This window comes from Hemicordylus capensis, chromosome 4 (assembly GCF_027244095.1).
Source record: "Hemicordylus capensis ecotype Gifberg chromosome 4, rHemCap1.1.pri, whole genome shotgun sequence".
NCBI lineage: Eukaryota > Metazoa > Chordata > Lepidosauria > Squamata > Cordylidae > Hemicordylus > Hemicordylus capensis.
The window spans coordinates 166,151,572-166,168,685 of NC_069660.1; the positions used below are offsets into that span (position 1 = coordinate 166,151,572).

Below are 17,114 nucleotides of genomic sequence, written 5' to 3' on the forward strand. Positions count from 1 at the left end.
CATACAGGTGAAACTCGGAAAATTAGAATATCGTGCAAAAGTCCATTAATTTCAGTAATGCAAATTAAAAGGTGAAACTGATATATGAGACAGACACATTACATGCAAAGCGAGATAAGTCAAGCCTTAATTTGTTACAATTGTGATGATCATGGCGTACAGCTCATGAAAACCCCAAATCCACAATCTCAGAAAATTAGAATATTACATGGAACCAAGAAGACAAGGATTGAAGAATAGAACAATATCGGACCTCTGAAAAGTATACAGTGTACTGTGCTTGATTGGCCAGCAAACTCGCCTGACCTGACCCCATAGAGAATCTATGGGGCATTGCCAAGAGAAGGATGAGAGACATGAGACCAAACAATGCAGAATTGCTGAAGGCCGCTAATGAAGCATCCTGGTCTTCCATAATACCTCATCAGTGCCACAGGCTGATAGCATCCATGCCACGCCGCATTGAAGCAGTAATTGCTGCAAAAGGGGCCCAAACCAAGTACTGAATACATATGCATGCTTATACTTTTCAGAGGTCCGATATTGTTCTATTCTTTAATCCTTGTCTTATTGGTTCCATGTAATATTCTAATTTTCTGAGATTGTGGATTTGGGGTTTTCATGAGCTGTACGTCATGATCATCACAATTATAACAAATTAAGGCTTGACTTATCTCGCTTTGCATGTAATGCTTCTGTCTCATATATCAGTTTCACCTTTTAATTTGCATTACTGAAATTAATGGACTTTTGCACGATATTCTAATTTTCCGAGTTTCACCTGTAAATGGTTTAATGAGTTAGATAGATAGTATTTAGAGAGAGGCATTGTCTGTAAAGAGGGAGTGCTCTTGCTGCTGGCTGTTCGTTAGCCCCAACTCTACTCCAGGACTGGAATAAAAGTAACTAAAGCACCATTCACAAGCTGGCCTGGATCAAGGAATGGATTAACTAAAAACACCACAGGCCTGCTTCAGCTGACTGTGGTGAGAAGGGGGAGATTCCATGACCTCTCTCCAAGGCCCTGAACCCTGCACCATCCCCCTAAAGGCCCTGGTTGCTGGGAACGGTGGAATTCTCTGTATACCCCTTTAAAGAAAATTATTGTGGTCTGATTTGCATCTGTAGGTGAAGGAAGTGGTAAAAAGGATAGTATCACTTTGGATTTCAGGTGGGGGGAATCCAGATTTGAATGCTCCCATGAATTAAAAACTATCTGCACATTAAAAATAATAACAGGACAGGAGGGAAAGATTCTGTCCCAGACCTTAACCAGCTGTGCTGGCTTTTTATCAGCAGAGATACTTTTTCAACAAAGGAGAGCATTCAAATACAGGATGACCTACCTGCAGTCTGATGTGGCACAGTTTTTGTATACAGATATAGCCTTCTTTATGGCTGTGGAGGGGCCATTTTAATTCAGGGTGCCTGTCCTTTCGAGTAAATACGGTGTGGCCAAGTGGGGCGTGGCTATTGTAATCGACAAGGCTATGGGGGCTGTCATGGAGAGAGCTTGCCTGCACTTGTGAATGTGCTCCTACAGCCCTGCCGCCCAGACCCACCCTGCTGGGGATTCAAGGAGTTAGCCAGCTCCTGGCCTTTGCAGAAAGACGCACGTGCCCACGAGCTCCGGGATCCTGCTGCCGCCTCAGTCTGCATTTCTCGTGCAGACGCTGCTGGGGAAGGTCGGTCGAACTGAATGACGAAAGGAAGGAGCGGGGGCGGGGGGCGAGAGAAGGAGAAGGAGGCTCCGCGCAGGCACAGAAAGCAGGTAGCGTCCGTCTTCCTTCGGCAGTTCGCTGGGCATCGCCATCGCCTCCGAATGCTGCCATGAGTCGGAGCTGGGGCCGGGCCGGTGCGGCAGCGCTGGCTGACCCCGGGGCCGGCTGGATGAGGGGCCCCGGCCGGGGCGGCTAGGGGGGGCCGGCCCCGCCCGGCCATGGGCTGCCTGCAGAGCGTGGCGTGCAAGGCGCGGGTGCGCAGGGAAAACATCGTCGTGTACGACGTGTCGGCCTCCATTGAACCGGGCGCCACTGCCATCGAGGAGACATCGCCCATCGTGCTGCGCTACCGCACGCCCTACTTCCGTGCCGCCGCCCGCGTCCTTATGCCGCCCATCCCGCGCCACCATACCTGGGTGGTCGGCTGGATCCAGGCCTGCAACCACATGGAGTTCTACAACACCTACAGCGACCTGGGCATGTAAGTCCGGCGGCCCCTGTCGAGGGAAGGGAGGGGCCGAGGGCGTTGCCCTGGCAACGGGTGCCTGCCATCATGCCAGAGATGCAAGCTGCCTGACCCCCAAGGCAGAGGGTACCATCTGGTCTCCAAAGGGTCAGGAATGTACGTGCACGTGTGTCCCTGGCATAGGAACGATCTATTTGACAGAAACTGCCCCTCAGGCAGAGACAGCCGCTTGGTCTCCATAGCGAAGGACATCTAGGGCGCCCTGGCAACAGGAGGCCCCTAAATAGACAGCACTGGATACCTGTGTTCCTCCAGCAAAGGCGGTTGATTCCCCCTCCCTCCATGATCATGGCAACAGGTCCCTGTTGATGCTTCAAGGAGTTGTAGGCAATTCATTGGCAAAAGGGCATTGTGTTGTCTCCATATTCTGTTTAAAAAACTTTTCCTCCCCATATCCACAAGTAGTCTAATCCATTCCCAGTAGTAATATCAGCATTCAAAATATCATGGGAAATGTGCCCCATCAAATCTCTTTCCTCTGTGTTTTTGCTAGCATTTTCAGAGCCAAACAACATGAAATATGCATGATCATCATTGAAATAGTGACTTCAGTGAGCAGTTTAGATTGGGGAAACTGCAGAAGGGGAAAGAGTTCACTCTTCTCTCAGTACTGTTGTTTGATCAAACTAAAAGCCCTCAGTGGCGGGTTTTAACTAAAAATAGAAATGTCAGGCTCTCCCACATCTCCTGTATGTAGATTGGTTCTTAGCATGTTATGTGTGTGAATGTGTTTTGCTCCTCTTTGATCTGCCAATATCTGCAACAACCTGGATATGTGAGTGCAGTGGATCGATGATATGGTGCTGAGTCCACTTGCTGTTATGTTAGTGGATCCCATTCCTCCCCTCCAAAAAAAAAAAGTACCTTGGACAGCACCACAGTACCATAGCAACAGCTACAAACATGCATATTCCTCTTGCATCTGTAATTCCAGGGAAGCATGAATCTGTCCTCATGGCAACAAGTACCCTCTTCTTTTATCAAAATACATATACCATCCTTGGCCCCATTGGTATATATCCTCCTTGGGCCCCTTGAGTATTTGGGATGACCATATATTACTCTTATCTTCCTAGTCTGTATCAATAATAATAGGCATAATAGCTATAGCACTTTATTTCAATAATCCTTTCAAGAACTCTGTAAAGCCACAGGATCAGAACATTGTAGAGTTGGAATAGATCTTGAAGGTCTTCTAACCCCTACTCAGTGCAGGAAACTGCTTACAGTATACCTGACAGTTGACCAGCCTCTGTTTGAAAAACTCTAGAGAAGGAGAACCTACCACTCACTGAGGCTGAGTGTTCAAATGTTGAACAGCTCTTACAGTTAGAAAATTCATCTTAATGTCTAACCTAAGTCTGCTTCCTTGTAATTTCAACCCATTAGCTCTAGTTCTGCCCTCAGATACAACAGAAAACAAGTCCACTCCTTCTCCTTCAGATACTATATTTACCTGAATCCAAAACTATTTCCCCCCTAAGTTCTTTGATGTTAGAAATTGGGGGGGGGCACCTTAAAATGTAGAATCCTCTTTCTTTTGTGTAAATACAGGTACAACATACCTGTATCTTGTGTTTTTAAGGGGGTCCTTATTCAGGTAAATATCGCATTTGAAGACTTCTGTTGTTTCCCCCCTTTAATCTTCTCTTCTCCAGGACACTTTCCAGATTAACCCTTACCACAGTGTCACTACGGATCTGCAAAGCGTGCTTCCATACTTCCTGTGTTGTGACACCACAGTCCCTGCGCTGACAGCAAGGTGCCATTCACATTTCCAATGCCTTACTTCGAATTTTATCTTTGTGATTAAGTGCTACAACATTGCAAGTCCATTGCAGAAAAATAGCTGTATTTTCCCTTTGAAGGAGTTTGAGATTTGGGGGGTCGTTTTCAATAGGATCCTGCCAAGCCGAAGCATTTTACTGCTGTTCTAGAGTGTAATCTGGAAAAGCGCCCTGGCTAAACAAAGTTCCTTCAACCATTTCTCATAGGATCTGGTTTTGAGATCCCAGACCATTTTTGCTGCCCTTCTCTGAACTCACTCCAATGTATTAATGTTCTCCTTAAAATGCTGTGCCCAGAATTAGACACATTGGCTGACATGATGAAGAAAATTATTCAAAATAACCTCATCTATATATTTTATTCTCTTATGGCCGACTGAGGAGAGAACTGTGTGGGGATGTGTGGGAATATTTGGTAAGCCCTGCCCCCGATGCAGCCACGACCAATGAAAAGGTGGGGTGGAGCTGCTGCTTAGTGCCAGGACAGACAACGGGCTTAGGAGGGGACACGGCGGTGGCATGGCTGCCCCAAAATGGCTGCCTGGCTGGCTGGCAAGCAGGGAGGGAGCTGCGTGGCAGGCAAAGCCCCACCGCTCAGAGGAGGCCACCGGCGGGCTTAGGAGGAGGCACGGTGGCAGTGGGGGGGGGAGAAGCCCCGCCAGCCTCAGGAGAAGCCTGGCTGGCAGGAAAAGCCCCACCGGCCTCAGGAGGGAGGAGGTGGCGGTGGACCCAGGTTGAGGAGGCGCTTGTTGCCAGGCCGGCCAGTGGCCCGAGAAGAGGGCACTGGTTGAGGAAGCAGCTGTTGCCAGGTCAGCCGGCGGCCCAAGGAGAAGCGGCTGCTGTTGGGCCAGCCAGCGGCCCAAGGGGGAGGTTGGTGCCCCCTGCGGGCCGAGGGGGTTGTGGGGGGCAGAGCGTGCAAGCGAGAGGGTTGTGGGAGGCAGAGCACGCGAGCGAGAGGGTTGTGGGGGGGGAGAGTGAGTTGTGGGAGGAGAGGGGGGGATGCCACTGGCTCAGCTAGTTGACATTAAAATACAAGTGCCTTAACTTGTATTTTTAATTTTAATGGGACTATTTTGAGCAATTTTCCTCTTGTCAGCCAGTATTCAAAGTGAGATCTGACCAGCACAAAATAGAGTGGATCTGTTATGCCATGATAGAGGTCATATTTGCACCAGGAACTTCCTGATTCATAGCTCAGTGCAGCTCTGGACATCACTTGGGAAAGAGTTCTTTCTTTCTTTCTTTCTTTCTTTCTTTCTTTCTTTCTTTCTTTCTTTCTTTCTTTCTTTCTTTCTTCCTTCCGTCTTTCCTTCCTTCCTTCCTTTCTTTCTTTCTTTGATTTATGTACCACCCTTCCAAAAATGGCTCAGGGCAGTTTGCATCAAAATAAAAACAATTACAATCCATTAACCATTAAAATCCAAAACTAAATCAATTAAACAATTAACTGATTTAATCAGAGGGTGCTTGGAGTTAGGTTTACATAATTTCCCACATCAAAGTCATGAAGTGTGGTCATCATACACATGTCTGTAAACATGTATGTACATGAGTCTGGAAACCCATGCCAATTAAGACAGATCTATGCTATCTGGAAAATATGTGTGTATAATGGTATTAGACCAGTGTTTTCTGTAGCAAACATTTAAACTGTGGTTAACATACACCTGCATAAGTGTCCAGGGCATGGGTGTGTGTGTGTGTGTGTGTGTGTGTGATCCATCATTTTGTGTTTACTTCATTGTAACAGCAGTGGTGCACATGCTGCAAAGGTATTTGTATTTAAAGTACACAACTGCCCTTAGCCACATACAATGGTATTTTTAATGCACATGCCTCCATGGAACCCTAATATGCCTCCATGGAGCCATAATATACTATAAAAAGTAAAATAAATAATATAAATTTAAAACATAAAAATCAAATGTATAACATGTCATTAGCTGCAGAGCAAAACAGAAAGAACCTGTCTAAGATATTCCACAAAACAAGGCCTACACCAACTTGTTAATCAGCCAGCCTTTCCCTCCTACCTCCTGGCCACATAGATACAGAGGCCTGCTGATTCAAAAATGTCTTCACCAACCTTCTGAAAGTAAAGAGTGAGCCGGATATTCCATTGTGGAAGTTCCACAGTACAAAAAATAAACACCCCAAAACCCCTGTACCTTGTCATTAGTGGGTAGGAGGTGTTGATTTATACACTGGACAAAGATTGTATACACTGGACAAAGATTGTTTATGACTTTAAAAGTTAAGACCAGCACTTTGAACTGTACTCTGAAAACCAGTACAGGTCTCTTAGGCCTGGTGTTACATTGTCATGAATATTAAGAACAAAATCACCCCTTATTTATTTCAGTCATTTGAGTCAACTCTGGCCTAGAAACTGATAACCTTCTTACCTGCAATCTTTTTACGTGAAACTCAGTGCCCAACATCCTGACTAAATTACTTGATGGAAGTCCCATTGAAATTAGTAGGACAAGTTAATCATGACTAACTTGCCCTGTTAATTTCAATGGGACTCAGTAGAGTAATTTAGTCAGGGTGTCAGACCATTTTTCAAGGATCTAGTTCAATTTTTATTTGTTATCTAGTTGTTATTAGGGATGTGCAGAACGCTCTGAGTCGGAACGTTCCAAGCTTGACCAGAACAGAGCGACCTTTGAATAAAGGGGCTGTTCTGAGCTTGGAATAGAACAACCCCGTTCTGATCAGAACATTCTGATCAGAACATTCTCCACACGAGCAGTGTGGAGAGCCTGCAGGGGCTTTGCAGGGAGAGCTGGCTTGACCCACTCTCCCCACACATGAGCAGGCAGCTCACCCTGGGCGGCCAGATCGGCTGCCCACACGATTACCAGCTCTGTCACAGAGCTGGTTGGTGCAGCAGCAGGGATTCGGGGCCTCCTGTCCCCTGGAAGTAGCAGAAAGACCTGTGCAAGTGTGCAGGGCATTCTGGGAAGCCCTCCGACACCGAGACGCTTGTAGTCTCCCTGTTGGGGGTCTACTCGTGAGTCGCCATGGTGACACGTGAGCAGTGAAACAATACATGCTCTGTTAATCTCAGGGGGGGGGGTGCAATTAAGTGGGCTTGCTCCCGGGAGCCGTGCGGCTCCTGTTGCAGCACACGACCTGCTGAAACCAGGCTGGGCTCCCTTAGCCCGATTTTGGTGGGTTGTGAGAATAGCCTCTGAGTGTTCCAGTAGCCTTGTTGATTGGTTTTCTGTCACTGGCTTCTGGTTGGCTTGCAATCTCCTTCCTTCTTGGTTGGCTTGTTATCATCCAGATCAAATATTGTCATGTGCAACTGTGCCCCCATTGGTAGGGAGAGTCAGGAGGGAGGGGGGAGCCAAAGGAGGGATTTTCAAAATCTATTTAAGGAACTGCTTGGAGGCAGAGAGAGCCATATTTTTGGTGCCTCCGGAGAGGAGAAGGATCAGAGAGAGTCAGAGAGAGACAGAGACTACATCAGCTCAGCGTTGCTGGGTGCCCTGTGGCCTAACTGCTTTTTCTTTCCTTGCCAACCCAACTCCTTTTTTATTTCTTTTTATTATTATTATTGTACCAGCAAGCCCAGTGGCTTTAACTGGGTGATGCTGTGTTTTGAAGGGTTTTTCCCCCTTCTGCGGATTTTTTGCAACCCAGTGGCTTTAACTGGGTGCTGCTTTGAATTATTTTTCCTTCTTTGGATCCCCGCCCCCTTAATTGTACCAGCAGCCCCAGTGGCTTTAACTAGGGGTGTGCACAAACTGTTTAATCCTGAACTGGTTCACCTTGAACCTTTAGTTAACATTTTCTTTGTGGCCATGAGAAATTTTATGATAAAAGTGTTAACTTCCACATGGATGTCAGGATGCCTTCTGACACTTAAGCTATCTCTGAGCAGCTTAAGGAAAGCTGTGGGCACTTTTTGGGAAAGTGCCGGCAGAGGGAAAGTGGTGAGGCAGAGATGGGCATGTAGGAAACACCCTCCCTGTCTCTTAAAGTAACCCCACCCCCACCCTGGCCTCCTGGAAGTGCATGGAACCAGTTCTGTGCACATCCCTGCCTTTTGGTATAGATTGTCCACCAGGGCAACCAAAGCAGTTTCAGTCCCAAAACCAGGCCTGAAGCCTTACTGACATAGATCTAGGTAACCTATTATTCAGAAGTACCTGATGACTATTGCTACCACCTGTTTGATCATCTTACCCAAGAATTGTACATTAGAGGCTGGCTGGTAATTATCCTCGTTCAGGAAGGTATCTAAAGAAACGTGCATGTATTTTTCTTTTTTAAGAAGTCTGGAACTACTCTCTCCAAACAGGCATGTACTTGTTTCTTTCAACAGGCAATTGCCAGCAAGGTCAAGTGGAGTGCTCTCCTTGCCAGGCCCTGCTGTGCTTGACTGAGCCATCTGAAGAAACAGGGCTCTGGAATTCTGTCCACATCCCCTGCTTTCTTGAAGGCTTTGATACTCTTCCTGTACAGCAGTAATCAAGATGTGCTGGTGTTCCTAGTAACCATAGCAACAAGAACCCAATTTTATCTTCCTAAGGGCACAGTCAAAATCAATAGATTTAAACACATTTATATTGGGTGATGCCCTGTTGTTGGACATCAGAATACATATTGTCTCAGTAGTATTATGTCCTGTTTTGAATGTTTGCTGTGCCATAGCACATGGATGTGTTTTCATGGCAGTGATCACCTTCAAGGCAACTGGTCCCCTGTTTTGTGTTCTTCTAAGTATCAGGATGTAAGTATTGACAGGGAGTATTATGCTCCCTGTTTATTTTGTTTCCCAAAGGGGACAGGAATCATTTTGAAGAGTTCAAAGGCACTAGCAGTGATGATGCAGGGGTCTGCACCAAAGATCACATGGTTTGGGAGTTCCCTTAAGGCACTCCTTCCATTGAAAGCAGAAACAAAAAAAGTGCATGCAACTGGCTTAAGGTTTACAGTGGTAAACCTTTCCAAGGATTCCATAGATCCTTGTTCTAAAATAAGCTGGACAAGGGTCCCCCCAACCCCTGGGCCTGCTATGGCACTACCTGATATTTCTGTCCTAATGAAATGACTGAATAAATAAATAAATAATAAACACCGCTAGCACGGTGTTTCTGGAGCTAGATGTCTAGTATCACTATTGTTGGTCTGGGTTTTGCTCTTCTCTCTCTGCACTTTGGCCTCTAGTTGGCTCACTGGGTTGAGCTACCGGCTTTGTTTTACTGGGCTATTCCTGAATTGTGCAAGAACTTGAATAAGGCATCATCCAATGCTGGCTCAAGGTGTTATGGTGGCCAATTTTGCTCTGGCGCCCCCACACTCACACGCAGGCAGAGGGCACACAGCCCCTCAGGCACATACTTTCTTGCGCAGCAGCGGCTCCCATGACAGCGGAACAGACCCTACCTGCATTCTTTTGGCTGCCCCCTCTCCTTCTTGCCCCTTCTTCCCCTGGTCCCCCCTCTCTTTATACATGACTCCAACGCTGGCCACACTGCACAGCTCCCCGGGCTGCATCCAGCCTCCCCTCTGATTGCACTGGCCTCACTCCCTGGTGCTGCGCATCCCCCTCCAGCAGTTTGTTGCTGCATGCATCCCCTTCCCCGATTGCATGGCACAACGTTCTCTGAGTGTTCCATGCTTTGCATGCTGGTGTAGCCTCCCCATGCTGCATGGTTAGTTGGATGGTTTGGAAGTGGATGTACCCTACAAATGACGAACCTCTTAAAAACACTGAACCTGCTCCCTTCTGTTGGGCAAGTTCCTCACCTGAGCTTCTGCTTCCCCTCACTCTGGTGCTGCTCCCCCGCCCTGCGGCATGGGCCTGTGCCGTGCATTGGATCACGTGTCCACGCAGAGAAGCTGGAAGTGACTGGTTGCAGGCAGCCGTAGACTGGCTGCCCCACACTCATCTCTGACCGCGCTCCCTCCACCCCGCCACTCATGCTGCAAGAAGAGATGTGCACTTGACTGCCCGCACTATCGGTCATGAACTTGACTACCCACTGCGTGGGCTGGCAGCACAAGCCACCAGCATAGTGCGGGTCAGCGGTGCAGCCACTGGTGGCTCTTTGGTTTTTTGGTGCCCTTAAATCTCAGTGCACTTTGGCCACCATTGATGGCCTTGCTCACCAATGCTTTTGGCCTTTGGCACACTAATCTGAAGGCTACAAATCAGTTTGTTGATGCCCATGTACAGGTCATATAAGGTCTAGATGTGGCTTAGTGTGGGAGATTCTACCTCCATGGAGGGTGGGCTGGATGATCTTTGAATTACATCCATCTTTTACAATCTTTGTCTGCCTCTTTGCAACATCTGTCCTTCTCATTTTCATAAATTGTTGTGCACTTAAGTTCATTGCCACAGGATTGATTCTCCATCACCATCTTATTTCTCCTTCATGTGACATATATTCTGTCTTGGCATTTGATAATCTTTGTTGTTTACTCAAAGCCTGCAGGGCCATTTTTGTCACTGCTGTATTCCAAGACCCAGCTTCTGTTTCTACATTGTACTTCTCAGGTTTCTAACTCCTGTTACATGAGTTAGAAGTGAATATTCCATGCTTTCATAATGTAATTTTTTTCATATGCAACTAGGCTGGGTTGTTGAAAGCCAAGCCTACACCATACATGATCCAGCAAGCTGTTTGTGACTGTCTGTCATGGCCCAGACCTCTGAGTCAGAAGAGTCAGAGGAGGAGCGGGAGGGCTTGGTTGGGAGAGCAGGCTCAGAAGCACAGCAGGAGGATCTGGCTGTGAGAACAGACTCTAGAGCTGAGGTGAGGTGGCAGAAGACAGGAATCTGAATAGCTGGCAGAGATGAGGACTGAGGAGACTGATCAGGAAGAAACTGGAATTTCACCTGTGTTAAGAAGACGTCTCAAGAGAAAGGCTCAGTGGGAGACAAGCAGGTGCAAGATCTCACAGGAGAGGAAATAGAAATGCTGAGTCAGGAAAGCCTGATTGGCTCTCGAGCCCTACATCAAGCGGACGCTGTTCCTGAAATGGTACTGTCAGCAACGTTGCCTTCCGCAGACAGTGTCCCTCGTACTTAGAATAGTACACCCTTTCTTGTTTCAGCCTGTCCTTGTTCTGTTCCTTCCTTGCTCCTTTGTTTCAGTTATTGCTCAGATATCGTAGAGGGGGGTACCTAGTTTAGTTTCAAGGGACTTTATTTTGCTTATACTACTTTACCTTTGACAGTCATTCTTCGCTTTCGTCTGTGCAGCTAAGCTGCTGTTCTTATCTACAGAATTTTGATCTTGACTCACAGAAGTGGAGCTGGAGGGATCGTAAATCTTGTTGGGTCAGCCATGCCAACAGATGTATGACACCGTCTCTCAGCTATCTGGCACTCCAAAACTGCCCTCTGCCCTCCCTACCACCCCCAAGGGGCATCTGATTGTGTTCCTGCAACATGCAACTCCCCAAACTTCTCATTGACCCCCAAAGCTACATGCAAGGGGAATCCCATGTCCTTTCCTTGCCCGTCCAACACCCCAAAGCGGCTCATCGCTCTCCCCACCACTTTCCCTGCCACTGTCCAGGTGTGAGTGGGTCAGTTCCACACTTTCATTTGAAAGGAACACAGTGGTTTGACAAGGAAAGGCTTAACTTTATTTGGCAAACAACACAATTGCAGCCCTTTCACTAGCAAGGCGGGGGCAGGTGCTTGCAATCGCCTGTTGCCCTGATGCTGCAGGTGTGCGCATTGGCCCTGTGCATCCATCAGTGGTTAAAAGGCCGGCGAGCGCTTCCAGTATCACAAACCTGTCCATCCTGGCAGTGGCTCAGAGGGAGATGCACCCAGGCATGTCTCACGGAGGCCATTCGCACAGCCTGCACAGCCCTTGTGCTGCCAGTGATCCTCAGGGACTGTGCTGCTGAGCATCATCCCTTTCTCCTCCACCACCTTCTTTACCCTTTGGATGTGCGGCCGGGTCCACAGGCTCCTCCAGCAGGATGTCTCCCCTCATCTCACAGATATTATGGAGGATGCAGCAGGCCACAAGCACTTTGGGCACAAGATCCTCCTCCATGTCGAGCAAGGTGTAGAGTGCTCAGCAGCAGGCCTTCAGCCTCCCAAATGCCTGCTCCACCACCATCCTGACACTGCTGTGCCTGTGGTTGAAGTTCCTCTCCAGGGCCTTTTCTGTGTGCACGATAGTGTGTGACCAACCACTCCTGCAGGCTGTACCCCTGGTCCCCAAATATCACCAGCTTCGCCATTCTCTCACCCACCCAGATTCCTGTGCAGAGCTTGGAGGTGAGAGGGATGGTCCAGGAAATGGCTGTGTCATGGGTCCTGCCAGACATCCCAGTATAGACTTCCATGAAGTGGCCCGTGGAGTCCACCACACCTTGCACGACCGTGGTATAGTAGTGCTTCCACCCAAAGTACTCATTGTGCCATTCCCCCCCTCCCCAAATCTCAATGTGTGTCCTGTCCATACAGCCCAGGACACCCAGGAACCCCTGCTCCGCAAAGCCTGCCATCACCTTCAGTGAGGAAGACCATGTTCTCCCTGAACATTTCCACCAGCAGGTCCACTACTTCCCTGACTATCCCACAGATGGTTGGATTGCCAACCATAAACAAGTTGCTCAGGGTCAGGTAGTTGGAGTTGGAGACCAGCTTGTAAGCAGTTATGGCAACCTTCCTCCACACAGAGAGCGTGTGGTGCATCACCACGTCCTGCTGGTGGAGAATGGACTCCATCTTGCTTGCCAGGTAGTTGAAGGTTGCCCTAAACTTCCTGAAGCTTTTGATGAAAGTACTCATCATCCCACTCATCGGCGTTCTCCATGGACCTCCATGTACACGGACAACTCCCACCTCCCTCCCTCAGACCACTCATCTTCTAGGGCCTAGATGGCAGAGGAGAGGGGCCCCAGGTGACTCTGGCCAGCTTCAGCAGCCGCTCTTGAGCACACAATAAGCCACTTGCATCTTATGGAGACCTCAAAGAACCTTGCAGCCTCCTTACAGGCAGCAGCACCACCATGGGGACCTAAGCTCTGCAGGGCCAGCAGAAAACGTTTCCTTTTCCATGCTGTTTGTGTCACTTCCTCCTCCATGGTGCTGAGGACCATCCTGTGCCTGCCCTGCCATAGCAAAACATTTCCTCTGTTGCCATGAGGCATGTCGTGTGATGGTGTACGCCCTCATGGGAGCTTGAATTGTGCACTCTGGGCATCAGGTGGTGGTGGTGGTCGGGAGTGCCCGACAACCTAGTTCTCACCACCAACAGAGGGGTGTTGCTCCAGGGAGGGGGGTTGTCAGTCCTGAGTTGCCCACAAAGTGCACAGTTTGGGACAGCTAGCTCTCAGCCGATCAGCCCCCACCCTATGGCTTGATGCCAGTGGAGCTCCAGGGGATGCCCAGTGTCTGGCCCCCACTTATGAAATGCTCCCTACTTCTTTGGAAGAAATTAACTGCTTTGTTGCATTTGCCTGTGAGGTGAGGAGCAAGTGTGATGAAATGAAACTACTTTGGTACAAAATGTGTACTGCTGCTGCCTGTTTGAAGGGGCCCTGCTGGGGTGTGCAGCAGCAGCACTGCACTGTGTGCTGCCCACCCACCCATGTTTCTGCATGCATGGCCATCTGCTTGGCTGCAGCGGTGGAACATGTGCAGCCCTGAGTGCTACAGTCTCCCAACTGTGAACCTCCCCACTTAAAAACAAACAAACAAAAAACACCCAATAATCGGGGGGGGGGAGGAAGAGGAGGAAGGTTGTGTCTCTTTAAAGTTCCCCGCTTGTTTCACAGTTGCCAGGCAGAATGCAGATGAAAGAGGAGGATGGCAGGGGGTGGAGCTGCTTCTCCGAGAGGTGGCCAGCAGAAGCTGCAGCGTGCATAGAGGAACCATGTCCCTGGGAAGGTCTGCCCCTCCTCCTCTATGATTGCGGTTTGGAATTGGTATGGAACCACGGTTATTGTAGCTCCTGGAGTCGGATGTAATGCCTCGGTGGCCAAAGTTCAGGTCTCCGTGGCGAACCTTTGTGCAAACTGAAGGTTCAAATTGGTTTGCCAAGGCAAACCAAAGGTCACTTTTGCCATGAAACGTACTGGAGTTACAACTTCTGCCCCATTTAACTCCAGTTTGGCGTTACGTATGAACCGGATCTTAGTTTAGGGTTTTTGTTTTTTGGTGTGGTTTTTTTTAAAGCTGCCTTGAGAAATGATGTTTTTAAATGCATGTTATTAATGCATAAAATGTACATTTCTGCTTTGAGATTTTTGTTGTTGAAATTGGTATAAAACTATTCCTAAATAAATGCAAAAAAATTACATTTGCACGTTTCATGAGCAATAGAAGCAAATAATTCCTGAACATGTACAACTGTATGCAACAAGTTGTGTTAAGCTACCTTTGCTTAAAATTCCTTTGCTGAACGTGATGCGAATTTTCAATCTCAGTTTTGAAATCTATGTTAATATGAACTATATTATATTACTATAGTATTACAAATAGTAATAATTTACTGGATACTCCAGAGGTATCCAGTTTATTATATTTCAATTATTGTCCCATTTTCAAATAAAAAACTTAGTTATTGCATCAAAAATGTGTTTGAGACAAATCAATAACTGAAGGTATAAAGGACTACTTAATTCAGTTAGGGTACGCTGCAACAACTGAAAACTGACTTAATGTTTTAATATGAGATGATGATGATGATTACATTTATATCCCGCTCTTCCTCCAAGGAGCCCAGAGCGGTGTACTACATACTTGAGTTTCTCTTTCACAACAACCCTGTGATGTAGGTTAGGCTGAGAGAGAAGTGACTGGCCCAGAGTCACCCAGCAAGTATCATGGCTGAATGGGAATTTGAACTCGGGTCTCCCCAGTCCTAGTCCACCACTCTAACCACTACACCACGCTGGCTTGCTAAGTGGTGGTCTCTAAGTTGTGGAAACCAGGGGCGTAACTACTATTAGGCAAGGGGAGGCGGCTGCCTGGGGGCCCCCACGCCCCTGGTGGAAACTACTGCTACTACAAATATGTATATACTACTTTTTAAAAAAAAGTTCTCAAAGCTGGTTATATAGAAAATAATAATAATAATAATAATAATAATAATAATAATAATAATAAATAAGATGGTTCCTTGTCTCAAAAGAGCACGCAACCTAAAATGCTTTGCATATGAAAACCTGAAAAATACTTAAGTAAATACTTTACTATACAAAAGGACAAAATTACAGGTATTTTGTAGTGTGTGTTCATGTTGCTACCAGAGTGCTCTGCAGGTAGACTAATGATGGGAAGAAAACAAGAATTAGTTGGCTTCGCCTGATATTGCTAACTGATCTGCTTACTCTTGGCTCTACTCACAATTATCTCTGCCTTTTGTTACCACTGGCTCTGCCCATCATTACCTGCCCTGTCCTCTGCCCCACCATTCCCAGGGACTACTAGCCACCACTGTGAAATGGGCTTGGAAAAGGTGTAAACTTTAGTGCCTGTTCAGGTGATGGTCAGGACAAAAGAGTGTTTTTGTTCCCAGTCTTTAAAGAGAGTTCTCAAAGCTGACCGCATCTCAAAGTAGTTTAAATAGATGGGTACTCCTCAAAGCCTTGCATGCTCTCCAGTGCATTGATTTTTCTTTGTCCATTGGAACTTGGCCTTCTTTTCACCTGCATAGCAATGGGGGAGTTTTTCCATGTGGGTTTTCCACCAGTCAAGCTCTTACTACCCATTCTCTGACCCTATAAAGAGACCAGGTTTCCTCCTCCTTCTAAGCCACCAGATGCATAGTTACACTGCTGACTGTGCTCCTGTGGCAAGCCTCCAGTCACCGATATGGACAAAAGAAAAGGGGAGGGGGCAGAAGCAGGCTGTCTACTAACATTGCTTCTATTCTGCCCTCAGGAACAACAAAGAACAAGGCTCCTCCTCCTCCATCTATGTGATAGGCCTTCAGATATTTGAAGATGGCCGTTATTTCCCCTCTTAAGCATGGGAGAAAGAGGGACCATAGCAGAGCTTGATGCTAGCAGCCGTTTGGTGGGTCAGAGCAGGGCTGCATGCTGGGGATTGAGCCAGGTTCCATGATTAAATTCTTAGGCTTCATGGTGAGTTGGCGACTAGATTTGTTGAGGCCTATGTAATGAGAGAGTAAGTTTGTCCCAATCATGCAGACAGTGCTAGTGTATTTAACTGTATATATAGTGTATATAACTGAGTGATGTGCCTTTTAAAAGATATCACATGTGGCCAAATATTCTTTATGTGAACCATGTGGTAGATTATCAAGGATATCTTTTCTGGAGAAAGGACTCTTACTCTCTGATGCCTCTCCTGGTTTTGATTTTCTCTCAAAAGAGCTCTACAGTGACAGGCAGCTGCATTAGCAGTCACTTGTCGCCTGTGAACCAGAGGCTGCTGCCATGGGGAGTGAGTGCCTGATACAATTCCTTGCTTTCAGAGAGCAGATTGGATTGTTTTTGAAGCAATTTCAGAGTGCTGAAGAATGTCTGAGAGAATAGATGTCATTTCACTGGAAGATGATTTAACCCAGATGGACCTGCCTAGGAGCAGCTGTTAGCTGCTGTGGGATAAATGATTGCAAATGTCACTTCAGTCAGCAGTTGTTGCACAAACAGAAGACAAATGTATTGGTCACCTCCTATGTCCCCACCACTCTGAAAGAATGAAAGCTCAAACTACAGAATCACACCAGCATGTTTCTCTGACTCTGAATCTGGATGGCTGCATCAAACCAGGATGGATTTATTGATATCCATGATTGCCTAGTAGCATATACAATGCAGCCCATGTGGGGGCGTGAGGATTCTTTTCAAAACTCCTCTTGTTTCTAGCACTTCTGAAAGACCAGAGCCCCAGTTTGCCTGCAGAGAGACTTGCTTCCAGGACATCTAGCTTGGAAGAGGAGAAGTGGCAGCTGAAGAGAATCGGAACTCCTGTGGACTCTTGCTCTTGGCATAGCATAGCTTTGTGGGATCACTGTCAGTGGGAGCGGGGAGGCCTTCCAGTGTCAGGTAGATAGCAGGTTTTGGATGATGCAACTGTACAACATTTTATTTTTCCCTAGAGGACTGATTGGCAACATG

At 47.3% G+C, this 17,114-nt stretch overlaps 1 protein-coding gene across 5 annotated transcripts in view; it reads left to right on the forward strand.

The window, feature by feature from the left end:
- Nucleotides 1-1,498: 1,498 nt before the first annotated feature.
- Nucleotides 1,499-17,114, forward strand: part of FAM78B (family with sequence similarity 78 member B) — a 44,732-nt gene continuing 29,116 nt past the window's right edge. For 2 of the 5 annotated variants that reach the window (XM_053245122.1, XM_053245121.1), the window contains exon 1: nucleotides 1,499-2,202. In XM_053245122.1, the coding sequence (XP_053101097.1) occupies nucleotides 1,940-2,202 (263 nt within the window). In that variant the 5' untranslated portion in view covers nucleotides 1,499-1,939. Of the gene's footprint in view, nucleotides 2,203-2,270; nucleotides 2,344-3,905; nucleotides 4,010-16,009; nucleotides 16,116-17,114 lie in introns of those variants that run through there. The other 3 variants (XM_053245126.1, XM_053245123.1, XM_053245124.1) reach the window with 3 other exon arrangements.